At 43.7% G+C, this 14,970-nt stretch overlaps 1 protein-coding gene across 1 annotated transcript in view; it reads left to right on the plus strand.

Annotated features, from left to right (window-relative positions):
* The first annotated feature begins 14,155 nt into the window (after nt 1–14,155).
* GALNT18 (polypeptide N-acetylgalactosaminyltransferase 18) overlaps nt 14,156–14,970 on the plus strand; it is a 164,417-nt gene continuing 163,602 nt past the window's right edge. The window contains exon 1 of the mRNA XM_079310158.1: nt 14,156–14,690. Within this exon, the coding sequence (XP_079166284.1) occupies nt 14,456–14,690 (235 nt within the window). The 5' untranslated portion in view covers nt 14,156–14,455. The remainder of the gene's footprint in view (nt 14,691–14,970) is intronic.

Below are 14,970 nucleotides of genomic sequence, written 5' to 3' on the forward strand. Positions count from 1 at the left end.
CTGCAGGTCACTGATCCAAGGTACCTTCAACTCTTGCACATCAGCACCAGCCCAGGCAGGAGCAGAGGATGGAGCTGACCTGCAAAGGAAATGCTGGATGCTCTCACTTTATTCACCTGCTCTGCTTTTTATAGCACAGCACTGTTAAACACAGTGCCTGTCAGCAGAGTTCCAGTTTGTTCCCTTTCAATCCTCCTGATTATTTGTCAGGAGGCTATTAAAATAAAATCTGAAAGGAAAACACACCTGCTAGGTGAAGACAGATTATTGAAGTGTCAGGAGAAAACCTCCTCCATATGCACTGCAATAAAAGCAAAGACTCTTAAAATAGATTTCTGTGGCTTGCATAATAATTGGAGCACCATTTACTGAGGAGACAGCAGCAATGTAAGCAAGGAAACTTTCCTGTCTGGTGGTGGAGGGTGAGGAAATGCTGTATCAAAGTGCCTCAATCACTGCTTTAAAACTATAATCTGTGCCAGTCACACTGAGAACACATTGTGTGTTCTTTTGCACCATCTGCCCAACAATTGGTTGAACTTAGTTTGAAAGTGATGGAAAAGCAGCCCTCAGTAACTTGAGAATATGACATTTATCACATTTAATATCTAACAAAGAAAATGCCTGCTAATAAAAGGGTGTGCTAAAATAATAATGGAGAATTTCTTTGGGTTTCTGTCTTCATTTCTGTATAAAAGTGGTGATGAAATGCTACCATCTTGCTTGTCAATCTGTAATTGGCTTTTAATGGTTGGCTGCTAAGTAGTAATTTTTTTTCCTTTCACTGGTTGCAAAGACAAAATCTTTTGATGGGACTTTCCCAGCCTAGAGGAGGTGAAACTGTTTCACTGTTTCTAATTGTAGATGTACCTTAAATGCATCCTATGCTTAGGTGAGCCTCTCCTGTCCCATCACCTTCACCCTATCCTATGCACAGGTGGCTTTTGTTTAAGTTCCCCACTGTTGAATTAATTCAATTTTTAATTTAAATTGTAATTTTTAATTTAATTCACACAATTGAATGAATTGTGTGTTGCCTGATAGTGAGGGCAGGTGCATGCACAGAGCAGGCATTACCACACCACAATGCCAAGCCCTGAATAATTCAGGGTGTGAGGTGGTGATTTTGCATTTGTCAGCTGTGGCTGTCTTGCCAAAGGCTCCACTTGCCTGCAAGATCTTAATAAAATGACAACAGTAACCAGTCAAATCCTGAAATTATTCTAATGAGAGCATGGACTAATGCTCCACATGGTGATCAGTGCCTTTATAAATCTCTCACCAGGGCTAGCAGAAGCCTGTTCCTGAGCACGCCAATGCTACCTGGAGCCACTCAGGTGCTCCTCTGCACCATGGAAATTCTCTCTCAGAGAAAAGACAAAAGACTCCTTGCAATTTTTGCTTGTGTTACAGGTCATCTCCATATCACAGTATTGAAAAAAACACAGCATTGTTTTTCTTATCCTGTGAATGTGACATTCTTATCTGTCTTTTTAGCCTGTGATGCCTGTCAAAAATAAACTGTAAAAGGAAGGGGTGGGGGGAGTCTTAGATATTGAGAGAAATGTAACTTGAGTGAAAGCCAATCTGAGTGACATGTTCACCTTCCTATTTCCTTTAAATAAGGAAGGCAGCTGAGGAAACTGAGTTAAGCTCTGCTGGTTTGCCAGCCAGGGGCAGTCCTTGCTGTGCCTGAGCTGGTTCAGGGGATGAGGAGCTGGATCTTCTGGATCTCCACGGGTGCTCAGGGCACGAGTGCTCTTCAGGGCAGACAAAAGTAAAAATGACTGCACTGCTGCCTGAACATGCAGAATGCCAAATGCACAAAAGACAGGAGAAGCTCCCTTTCATCCTGCAACTTAAATGTTAAACTTCTAAAATTCTGTGAGTTCTCGTTTTTGCCCTCGATGGGGAGTAATAGCAGTGGAAGGTGCACATTTGTGTCACAGAAGGGAGATGGAAATTGTGACTCTCTTACCTTTTAATGTCCCATCTATGATGTGAAAGGCTTGCTCTGTCTCATAACCTGAGGAGGACAAACATATTCTGAATGTACTTTTCCAGCTTAGTCATTGCAGACCTCACTTTTCATACTTGATCTGTCACCTAACTATGCCTGACATGGTTTTTTTTAACCGATGCAATGAAATTTATTGTCCATTAAGTTCCTTTATGAATGAGCTCTGTTTCCCTCAAAGAAAAATGTGTAAATATACACCCCCTAATTTACACTTTTGCCAAATATTTCATGTTCCAACCCGGCCAGTTTTGACCAGTTGATGAAACTATTTTTGTCAATTCTAAAACTTTAGATTTTTGGTGCCAAAACTATCTTTACTACAAATAACTGCCCAGCATTTAATAGCATATATTGATCTGGGGTATCATTCCTATAACAATTGGAACTAAGCCAAATATTTATTTCTGTAGGGAATAGTCAGAATCATGGTCTCTTATACATGAGACTGTAAGCAGGGAAATAAAAATTGTGCTCTCCAACAGGGCAAGAACTTTTCATCAGATCTGGTGGGAAAGATTCTCTCTTTCTAGTTCAGGAAGATGGTTATGAGTTATGTGATGCCTTATGTCTTGATTTAGGGTATTTATTAAATCTGGCTTGAAGGATGAAAGCAAATGTTCCAGGTTTTTGTTTGTTTGTTTGTTTTGTTTTGTTTTTTTCTTTTGTAAAAGCTTGGGCTTTGAGCTACAGGGGAGTGTGTGAGTTTTCCCCCTCTCTGACTGTTGCTTAGTTCTGTTTTAAAAAACAAAAATACTTCAAAAAGTCTTGTTAATATCCTACAGGGTTGTGAACAAACTCTTAGATTATATTTTTTTCTAAATTAGCCCACAGATTCTTTCTGTTTTGCAGGAACCAAGTATGTTTTTTGACTAGTTTCTTTTTATTTCCCTCTAAGAATGTCAAAAATTTGGAAGTAACACAACATTAGAAGTACCACATCATTAGAATGAACTCTAAGTTACAAGGGTAATAAAATGATACATAGATTTTTTTCTTTAAATAAAAATGCCTTTATCCACAAAAAAAAAAAGCCTTTCTGTGCAACAGCTTGGAGTTGCAGGGTAAACATATTTAGTTTTTAGGGAAAGGCTTTAATGTCAGATTAGACACTAATGCTTTTCATCTTTGTTAAAAGGAAAGAAATTAATATTTCTCAATGAGTTATTGATTCTATTTGTGGTGATGTTGCCCAAAGGTAATGGTCTTTAAGGAAATAATGTAATTATTTTAGTCATAGTTGTGTTTTTTAAAAAACATAATTTGTATAAATTGATATCTTCTTTATGGTAGACATGAATTAGTTTGAAATATTTTCTGCTCCCTGTTGTACCAATGTTCTCCAGCATTTGACCAACAATGGATGTTTTGTGTCTCTGTGACAGTGCTGGAGAGAAAATTTGGATCTGTGAACCAGTGGAAGGTATTTGCTGCACACACCCTCACTGCAAAAAGAAAGAATCTTCTTTCTTGCTGTTGGACTGACATGTGCTGCCTCATTTAACCAAAACAGAATAATGGAGCATTGCTGGATTGTGGGGATATTCCTGGGCCCTTTGACCAGGCACAGGGAAGTGGAAAATGTGCTTTAATGAAGGGAGCTGGCAGCACTTTGCTTTCACCCCTCCTTTTCAGTTTGCCACAGCCATTAACTCAGTTTGCATTATGAAAATAACAAAAGCAACAAACACCTCCCCCCCAAATAAAGGAAAATTATTTCCTAAAAGTCCAAATTAAAAAAAAAATATGAGTCCAGGAGGACTGGCTCACTCATAAAAACAATTTTCTTAGGGGCTTGGCATTTATTTTGCCCTTGAAGGCTTAAGGACATGAAACTATTCTGTTCAGGCCTTGTGAAAAGGACCTTGAAATGGAACTTTAAGATGGTGTGATACCAGTTTGACTTTTCAGAAAAACAGAAATCTGAGTTGCTAGGACAGTAAGAGAACCATTGCCCATTTCACAAGTTCTTCTCTTTGCCATAAAGCAGTTCCCAAACTGATGTCCTGTTTCCAAACCCCAAACTCACCTTATTGCTGAGTCTGAGAGTTCCCAGTGGATTGGCAGAATGTGTCACAGGAAACCTACAGGCATGAAAATTTTACTGAGAGGAATGGAGAATGATGAACTGGCTCAGTTTAGCAAACAGGAGGTCCTGTTTCATGAGAATCCCAATGGAAAAAAACCCCAAATTATGCCCACCTGGTTTTCCTATAATCAGAAATTGGAGCTGGAATTAGTAGAGGTAGCAGTGTGTTGAACATCACTGAGTTCTGCAGATATTTCACAGAAATACTATTTGACTGATGAGTCATCCCCAGAACTCGGCATTGCAATGAAATAATGCTCAGCATGTGATAGATAACTCCAAGTTAAAACTGGTGGAAATTGCTAGAGCTGGGGGAAGAATTGCATCGAAACAGGTTTGGGGTTTTTATCCCCCCCAAGTCTTTTACAGCAAGAAGCAAAATAGATGGATCTCACCAGGAAATAAACACCAGATTAGGTGTTTATTTTCTCTTCACCAGTGGTCTTTCCTTCCCCTTAGAGCAGGAAACAAAGCACAGAGCTGTATCTTGTGCCACAGGTGAACCCTTAATTCCAAATGTATCATTTTTATTGCACCTTGTTTTTTTCCCTTTGCTGCAGGTTGGGCTGTTTTCCTGCCTTTCCCCAAAACCTCCAGACCTTCATTCTACCCTTTGCTCTTTCCATTTCACTGCAGGAGGTTCCGATATTAGTTTTATACAACACAAATCAGTATGTGAATCCTGGCCCTGCACCATTTTTTCAGCTGAGAAGTCCAGCTGCAGGAGGAGATCCCACCAAAAAATGACATCAATTCTCAGAGTTAAAAGCTTTGCTTCTGAAACATTTGCAGCAGAACTTTTCTATGCACCCTGGAGAAAGAAACAAGTTTGTAAGGGTGGGGCTGCTGTAAATAACGTGAGCCTTGGGCAGAATTCCTGTTGCTACAATAGCTGAATTATTTACAATCCACACAGAAACTGTGTCTGGTGTGATTGCCACACCTTGCAGCCTGTGCTGCAGGTTTTTATCAGCAGCTGGGTGGAAACCCCACCCCAGTTCAGTGAAAGTGGTTCTCTTGATGGTTGATGGAGATTTCACCTCTTCTGGTCCCAGTGTTTTTGGCAGGAGGCCAGTGGAATATAATCCTACAGAGGAAATTATTAACAAAACCAAGGCCATGAAAGTGGTAAAAATGTGCAGCTGAGATGCTCTAAGGTGGGAGAGATGTGGTAAAAATTCAGATTGTGCCTTACACTCAAACCCATGTGGTCCTGTAACTTCTTTGAACTGTGCAAGCTGGACTTGTGAATATCCTTTATTCAACAAATTTCCATAGTAAAGCCACCCTGATTATCATTTAATCATGTGAGATTTCAATAACAGCAAGAATTCCAAAAGTTCTCAAAGTTCAAAGAACTGTTTTTAAGGAAGTTTTCTGTGGGGCATGAGAGGCTGCTCCAGCTATTATAAATCAAAGAGCATAAAGAACAGGAAGGTAAACTGGAATATCTGCATAGGGCAATTCAGCTGCTTGTTTCTTTAGATGACCTTGAAGTATTGCTGTTATTATTCTGTGAGTGAACATGCTGTGTGTTGAACTTAGAGTGGCAAACAGAAATTCATGCCCTCTCCTGCCTTGAACTGTACAAAAGTAGGCAATTTTTATAAAAAATAATTGTTATTCTTAGTGTTCAGGTTACTTAAGACCAAACAAAGGAATAAACAATTTGGTTTTTTTTCTGGAATCCAGTATTGGATTTGGCAATGAACAAGAAGTTAGCAATAATCACCATGTGAGTCCTGTTTATTCTTGAACTTGACTAGCAAAGACAATACCAGGAAGGGTAAAACCACTTCAGCACATTAAAAACGAAGTTTTCTTTTGCACTCCTCCTGCCAAAAAAACCCTTGGGATTTTTATAATCCTGTGATGTGATCATCAGAGTGAAAGCTGTGGGCTAGGGAACTGCTGGGTGCCTGTTACAAAATGCACTTTGTAGCTTTTCTTTGGCCTAAAGAAGGTGTGGATTGTGTGTGTGTTGTGCTGATAACAATTCAAGATGGAAATTCAGCTGGAAATAACATTGCAGTATCTGGCTGTATGTGAAACCAGCTTCTACACTGGAAATATTCCAAACTATGTGACAGTATCTTGCTTCTGCCCCTTTTGCTGAAGACCATAAAGCCAGTGCATCCCAAAGGAAAATAACTGAAGGGCTGTAGGTGTTGCACAGCAGAAGGGTGTGTGTATGTAACTCCAGTGTACACCACAGGGAAAATTTAAATTTCTTTGGTTTTGGTTTGTTGTTGTTGTTGTTGTTGTTCCTGGGACATCCCCAGCCTGGCAGCTGGAGCAGAGCCCTGAGTGCCACACCAGGGTTCCTTAAACACCTCCCCAAACCCTAATCACCTCTTCTGGGAAAAAAAAATGTCCAACCTAATATCTCCTGGCACACCCTAAACCCCCTTTGCTTTGCATCTGCTCTCCCTCATCCTTGCCCACCTGGCAGGAATCTGGAGAAGAGGCTGTGCCAGGGAGTGATGCTCAACTTTTAGGATGTTCAGAGGGGCTCCTCTCCTGATTCTTTCCATCAATCCACCCATTAAAGAAGAAAGCAGCAGCTCAGGAAACACCTGGCTAATGTCACAGGCAGCTGGTACAAGAGGAAAGGGCAAGAAATAGAGTGGGGAAAAGGGTGAGGCTGGAAAGCTGATTTATTCTGGAAGAGCTTTTCAGGAAGCACAGCCTGCCCTTTGAAGATGCACTTGGAGCAGCACACACTCCTAGGATGGGGCTGCTGTGGCAGCAGGACAATCTCCACCCCCTCCAGCCCTAGAGCCCTCAAGGCAGAGGAGAATGGAGCTCCAAAGCTGCAGAAATTGTCTCTGCTTCTCTTTCTTCTAGAAACTCATGTTTCTAAATTACATATTTGGGTGTAAATCTGGCAAAAGAGCATCAACAGAGGGTTTAGTGCTTTACTCTAACCACTGGCTGAAGGGCAGCTAGCCAAATCTCATCTCTAAAATGGTTTGGATAATGTTAATTGGGAAATGGAAGAGTTAAACCAATTGGTTTCACCAGCACTGTCTTTCGGTGGTGTCTGTCCTGCCTTACATTAAACCAGCAAAGCAGAATCATGCAACTGCTTATAATTTCTGGTTGAACAGTAAACTGAACCTACAGAAGTGATTCATTCTTTCTGACCATCAGTTTGAATTAAGAAGGACATCCACTTTTGTGTTCCATTTTCTCTGATCTCTGCTTTGAGTTTACAGTCACTTCTGAGGTTCTACCCTTCCAATCTTCAGGAGTGGTTTCATTAACTCTCTCTCCTCTGGCATAATGCTCTTGAATGCTTCCTCTGAAACTGTGTGAAGATCCAAGCCCTCAGAAAACAAAGAATTTGGAAGAAATAATCACCCCCTGTCTTGCAGGAATGGAGGAAAAGGAGTACTGCAGATTTTTTTTTTTTTTTTTTTTTTTTTTTTTTTTTTTTTGAGACATTAGAGTACATGGATAATGATGACAGTTGGTGTTGGATTTAACTGGTATTTGGGTTGCAAACCCTTCCTAGGAGTTTGTTCTTCATTATGGTTAAGGAGAAGCTCCATTCATGCATTAAAAACTAATTAGGACAGAAAGGACAAAGAATAGGAAGAAGTAATCAGTTTCCACAGAGAAGGGGAGGCTGGGCTCAGCACAGGCAGATGTGATCAGACAGGCATGTGAGCAGGGAGGGTACCAGAGCCTCAGCAATTCCACAGCTATGCTGCAAAAGGTGGGAGAAGCCATGACCCCAAATTACCAGTTGATCAAACAGCATAATGACGAAAAAATTTTAAAAAATCGCAAAAAACCCAATTGAAGTATGGGGTGACTGAAGTAATGTGAGAAGGAGCTGCATGGGTGAGACTCCCACTGGCCAAGAGCCATCCAAGAAGGGCTCTGGGACAGCCCTGCACAACCTGTTTGTGCTCCTTTGGAATATGAGAATGCACTGCTGCACAGCTTTGGGAATTTGTGTGAGCAATTTCTTGCAGCCACTGGCTCAGCCAGCCTTTGAGCCATTACATTTGTTGAGGCTGTTCCAGGCAGAGTCTGGCAGGAGCACTATTCTTGTCCCTCTGTATTCAGGGCTAGACAGTATTTGGAAATAGGATATTTGGCTGCCTCAGTTCTTGTTTGACATAGTACAATGATTTGTATTACTACAGTTAAAGATAGAAAAACCAGCACTCAGGGATTGTTTGAGAAAGCCAAGATTTTTAGATGTCAAAAATAATTTTGCATTTAGTCCTTTTTTTCATTTAATTTTTTTTTTTTTAAATCTAAATATAAAAAGATTCAGAGATTGCGTGGGCTGCAAACTCTGAAAATCTGTTTGAAGTGTTTCCAAGGTTTGACACCCCAAAATGAAGAGACTTAGGGACAAGGGAGGTGTAGGGTGTAGACATATGACAGCTCTGAGGAGAACAGAACCCAGTGCTTCTCTGAGGAACTGCAGACATGCCACTCACAAAGGACCATATGTTGCATCTTTTGCTCCTGCTGGTGAATTGCTGGTCACACATGAGTCACTTGAGATGGATCAACTGAGAGTTTCGTGGCTAAAAAGTGGTGCAGTGTAATGCTGCCAGAAAAAAAAGAAATCACATCAGCTCATAAAAGTAATGGACACAGCAGCAGAGCAGAGATCAATTACACTATGAAGTGATTTTTGATGGTTTTGCTAGAAAAACATTTCGGAAAGACAAATGGACAGGATGAGCTTGGCAAACACTGGGAATGGAAAATGCCATCTGGAAACAGAAAATGCAGACGTAAATTTAATAGCAACTGTATCAGGGAGAGAGAAAAATGCCTTCTAAGCATGAATCTGGTTCTGGAGCAGACAACACCCATGTGCCCCCAGCTCCTGCAGGTTGCTTTTTAATCTAAGTGTCCAGTAGGTGTTTCAATGTCCATTCTGGCTCTGTTCTGTTCCTTTGCAGGAGGTTCTTTCTTTTCCCATTACTGTGTGCAGTGAGAGCTCAGCCCAGAGGACAGGATGAGGCTCTTGCATTGTTTGTGGATGTGAGTTGGGTGTGAGTATTAATCTGTTGGAGGGAGGGAAGGAGACTCTGTCAGGGTTGGGATTGTTCTTTGTAATACTGTATTTCTATTTTAATTTTCCTAGTAAAGAACTTTAAAGCTATTCCTAATTCCCATATCTTTGCCTGAGAGCCCCTCAATTTCAAAATTATAATAATGATTTGGAGGAAGGGGGTTTCCATTCTCCATTTCAAAGAGAAGCTCCTGCCTTTATTGGCAGACACCTGTCCCCCAAACCAGGACAATCCCTTAGCTCAAACCCAACTCCAGAAAATGCAGAGGCATCTCTGCAATTCCTGCATTTGTCTTTTTATGGTTTAATAGAAGTTTAATATTGGTTTTAAATTAGTGCTAGTGATGACTAGGGATAATAGATACCAAATATCATCAGATCACTTCCCTGGGGACTCAACACCTGACCTTTATCATCAAAATAGGGAAAGCTGCCTCTTTTGAGGAGCTAAAACCCGGTTTTATATTTTGAATTTTTGGGAAGATCTCATCTGCAGAAGGGTTAATCTCTGCTTGGGATGTACAGGTGTTGATTTGTGTGTGGAGACTCAGATATCAGAGTTTCCAAAAAAAATTACCTTCTCAGAGTAATTCAGATTTTCCTAAATTTATTTAGCCATCTCTCTCCACAGTATAAAATGCTGTGTTGCTTAGTGAGTGCCTTTGGAATTTTTTTATCACCTTTCCAAACAAAAGACGTGATAATCATGGGTGAGAGGGAAGAAATAATAGAAGAAAATCTCCTCAGACTAGATAATAATAAAGATGATATCTACCCAAACTAATAGGATTTCAGCTAAGAATCTGAATAGAATGGGATAAAAATAAAATTTAAAAGTTAAGCTTTCCCACTGATTTCTAACAAGGTGTAAGAAACTTGTTCTTATAAAATGGGGTAAATACTTTTAGTTCTGAAGTTTCAAGTACCATCTTACACTTAAAAATGTTTTAACCTGCATCAAAATGCAGCAATAAAAATACAGTTGTTAAACATTCCTCTTCCATGACCTGTAATGATAAGTAAGAAATACCAACTGAATTACTTTACAGCTGCCACTTATCTTGCATTATTTTCTAGATTGTGAGGTTAATATTTCCTCAGCACTGTTTGAAATGGTGCCCTATTGCAGCAGTGTCATTGGGGGAAATCCACATTAAAACCATAAACACCACATTAAATACCAGTTTTAAGAAATATGAAGTTATTTGCATAGCATGACATAGCACAGCAGTATCAGGACAAGGATAAAATCAAGACACATTTTAATAATCTGCACAGTAGATTGTACTGCCTCAAGCTTAAACACCTGAAGCAGAAAACACCACTTTGATTTAAGAGAAAATATTTCCTAGACCTTCTGCTCCCCTATAATTTAAATGTTCAAAAAAGAAACATTTAAGGGTTTTACTGCCTAATTTTCTCCTTGACTATAATGTGAGGCTGGCAAGATTTCCATTCTCCTATTGTTCCTTTTCCTTTTTTTGTTCCCATTAAATTATTAAAGTGGACTGCTTATGTATTTATGTAATATGTTGCACGAAGGGGTCTCATCTGTATTGTAATACTAAACACTAAATCAAAATGACAAAACCAACCCATTTCTAAATGGTATACACTTGGATACCTCCAACTTTGAATAAACCCATAAAAGAAGACTTTTAAAGAGACCTGTCTAGAATATTTTTACTAGAGGCATGAAAGCAAAAGCATTTTTTTGTGTATCAAAGCATCTGAGGGTTTTGCTATGATGTCAGTTTTACAAGTAGCTTCAGTAAAAACAAGGCTCAAGTTAGGAGACAGGAGTGCAGTTTTGGCAGCAGGAAAACCTGCTTATAAATTAAATTTTTACATGATCAGAGGGCTGATGGGGACAAAAGGCTAAAGAAGTATTAATAGCTACTGTAGGTTAATCAATTATGTACTGCTATAAGCAACCTGTTAAGGCTGTGAGACACATTATCCATGTCTTTCCAAATGTCTGTGTCACTTATGGATGTGCTTATAGCCATTAGAAACAAGTATTGTTCATATTTGTTTATAAAAGCAGTTAGTGCTTAGGATTTCATACATTTCCATGGAAATTATGACTTATTAATGCTTGTTACTCATCCCTTACCTGGACTAATTTCAAATAAGTTGGGTTTTAAATTGAGAAGTCCCTGACTAAGTCCTGGATTCTGCCTAAATTGCTGAAGAATTTATATTTTGTGACTGCAGGCAGGATTTACAAAGATTAAAGGAAGTGTAGGTAACATTATTATTAAAGGCTTGAGCCACAGCACTTCCTGCTCTGGGCTCCTACCAGAAGCAAAGCTGTAACACTGAAGTGTTACACAAAGATAGGAAATAGGAAAAGAGGTGATGGTGTAGACAAACATCCATTGCAGACCAATGGATTAACAGACTTACAGGGTGGAACTGCTCTAATAAATTCTGTCAGTGTTTTGTCTTTTACAAAGCTTGAACTTGTTCATCGACTGCTTTGTCCAGCAAACTTCCTTCTATTATTGAAGACATTTTTTTTTTCTTAAAATGCAAATACTGTTTTCTCATTCAAATACCTTGTGTTCTATATTCTAATTTCCAAGTGAGTTCTCCTGGGCTCACCTCTTCTAGTGTTAGCACAGTACTTTAACACTGGCCAAAATTTCAGTAGGTTTTCAGAGAGGCTCAGGAGACAGAGGGGGCAGTTTGTTTTCCCAGCCTTGCTGGCAGAGCTGACTGCAGCTTCTGTTGTGCTGGTTTGTGTGTGAGCACTCATCATTTTTACTGTTTCTATGGAGTACCAGCGGATGGAAAAGAAGAAGTCACTCTGCCTTTTGGCAGGACACTTGCCTGCCTTCTCTCTTGAGCACTGGGTCTGGCTTGCAATTAATTTAAAAATAACAGCCTCAACACCTTTTACTTCTCTTAAGATGTTGCAATGTGCATTTGAGATGCTGAAAGGTTTGAACACTCACATGTTTATGCTTCGATTTTAAGTCCTGGTACCTTGCAGGGCTTTCTGCACATGGGCAAACCCCGGTGGCACAATCAGTTCTGGAGTGTGACTACAGAGTGCAGCCAATCCACAGCATCTGATATTCTTGTTTTCATTGGATAAGCGTTCAAAGTAATTTTAGAATGTTAATTAGCACGTGCCTCATTGTTTCTAATACTGGATGTGCTGGTTACATTTCTGTCTTGCAACTATCAAAAGAAAATGATCTCATATAGTACAGAAGCCCCTATTTAATAGGAATGGAAAAGATTCATCATGTGCCTTCTCTCAAATCAGTGACATTTCATATTGAGAGGAATTTGCCTTTTTAATGTGTTTTCAAAAATAACGTAAAATGTGAGGAGAAGAGAGGAAAGCAGCTAGGGGTATGCCGGACTAAATGGTGAGTTACTGATCCTGATCCTGGAGCTCATTCTGGATGCTCTCGGGTAGAGCGGGTCCGTAAGGAGGTGGGCGAGGCGATGAACGGAGGGACGCGGGGCTGCATCCCGGGATGCGGATGGGACGCGGGGCTGCATCCCGGGGGTGTGGATGGGACGCGGGGCTGCATCCCGGGATGGGACGGGAGGCTGCATCCCGGAATGCGGATGGGACGCGGGGCTGCATCCCGGGGGTGTGGATGGGATGCGGGGCTGCATCCCGGGGGTGTGGATGGGACGCGGGGCTGCATCCCGGGGGTGTGGATGGGACGCGGGGCTGCATCCTGGGGGTGTGGATGGGACGCGGGGCTGCATCCTGGGGGTGTGGATGGGATGCGGGGCTGCATCCCGGGGTGTGGATGGGACGCGGGGCTGCATCCCGGGGGTGTGGATGGGATGCGGGGCTGCATCCCGGGGGCGCGGATGGGATGCGGGGCTGCATCCCGGGGGTGTGGATGGGACGCGGGGCTGCATCCCGGATGGGATGCTCGGTGTTCCCAGCCCAGCCCCGCGGGGAGCGGGCATTCCCAGGGGCTCAGAGCCGGGCACAGGGCAGGGCTGGTGCTCGCCAGCAGCCCGGAGCCCGGTGCCAGCCCCGGTGCCAGCCCCGGGCTGCGAGCGGCGGCACAGCGGATCTCACAGCCCCGGAACGGAGAGAACCTCCGGGATGGGAACCTCGGGAACGGCCGGGAGAGAGGGAGAGGGAGGGAGGCAGAGAGGGGTGAGAGGGAGGAGGGGGAGAGGGAATGGAGGCAGGGAGGGAGAGAGGGACAGAAGGAGGGAGGGAGGGATGGGAGAAAGGGAAGCAAGCAAGGAGGGTGGGAGGGAGGGATGCAGGCAAGAAAGGAAGGAGACAGGCAGGGAGGGAGGGAAGCAGGGAAGTAGGCAGGGAAGGAGGGATGTAGGCAGGGAAGGAGGGAAGCAGGTAAGCAAAGAAGCAGGGAAGGAGAAAAGCAGGCATAGAGGCAGGCAGAGAAGCAGAGAAACAAGGAGAGAAGCAGGCAGGCAGGGAGGGAGGCAAGGAGGGAAACAGAGAAACAAGCCGAGCAGCAGGCAGGCAGGGAAGCAGGCAGGCAGGGAGGGAAGCAGGCAGGCAGGCAGGGAGGGAAGCAGGCAGGCAGGAGGGAAGCAGGCAGGGAGGGAAGCAGGCAGGCAGGGAAGCAGGCAGGCAGGCAGGGAAGCAGGCAGGCAGGGAGGGAAGCAGGCAGGCAGGGAAGCAGGCAGGCAGGCAGGGAAGCAGGCAGGCAGGCAGGGAAGCAGGCAGGCAGGGAGGGAAGCAGGCAGGCAGGGAAGCAGGCAGGCAGGCAGGGAAGCAGGCAGGCAGGCGCCGGCGGGTGCCCATCGAGCAGCCGCCGTGTCCCGGCTGGTCCCCGCCCCGCGGCCCCGCAGCGCCGCTGCCATTAGAGCCGGGCGCTGTCGGTCGGGCCGGCCCCGCTCCCCCGCGGCCTCCCGGGGCTCCCGGGGCTGCCAGCGCTCCCGACCCCGTTCCCCGGAGCTCCCGGCGCTCCCAGCCCCGCTGTCCGGCACAGGCACGGCGCTCCCAGCGAGCGGCGCTGGTGCCGGTGCCGGTGCCGGTGCCGGTGCCCGGGGCGGTGCCTCTCGTTGCGGGCACGCCTCGCTGTCTGCTGCCGGCATCGCAAACTTTGGGCTCTCCCGTGCGCTCACAGCCAGGATTCTAATTGCCAGCCCTCCCCCTCTCCTAGGCAGGCGGCGAGTGTTTTTTTATTCTGTGGATCGGAGGACTTTCTGCGTGGAGATGGACTGACTTCGGCGTGCTCTCCGTTTCGGGGAAAGGGTGGGAAAAAGGATTTCTTTTTGTCGCGGCTCATTTTTGTTTTCTGGATCACAGGATTTTTTTGGAGCTATATGGAGGGATCTCAGGATGGTGTGCACCAGGAAAACCAAAACTTTAGTGTCCACTTGCGTGATTTTGAGTGGAATGACTAACATCGTCTGCCTCCTGTACGTGGGCTGGGTCACCAACTACATTGCCAGTGTTTATGTGAAAGTGCAGGAGCCGATCTCGGAAAAAAAGTTAGAGGAAGACAAAGGGGACACTTTAAGGATTATAGAAAGGCTGGACCATTTGGAAAATGTCATCAAGCAGCACATCCAAGGTACCACCTCACCCCGACTCGCTCGCCCTCCTCTCCATCCCCTCCCGATGTGTGTCGGCTGGACACGTTTCCCATCTTGCTGTTTATATATTTTTTTTCTCTCTCTTTTTTTTTTCCCCCCCTTCTTTTCTAATTGTTATTTTCCAGAATGGTTTGCTGCTAGTGGAATTCTTGCTCTCCTCGCTCCCCCCTCCCCTTAAGCCTGGCTCTGCTAATCCGTGCTGGGTCTGCGTGTTCCTCGGGATGGTGAAGATGCTCGGGATCCTAACTGGGGCGATCT

Source organism: Erithacus rubecula (assembly GCF_903797595.1).
Source record: "Erithacus rubecula genome assembly, chromosome: 6".
Classification (NCBI taxonomy): Eukaryota; Metazoa; Chordata; class Aves; order Passeriformes; family Muscicapidae; genus Erithacus; species Erithacus rubecula.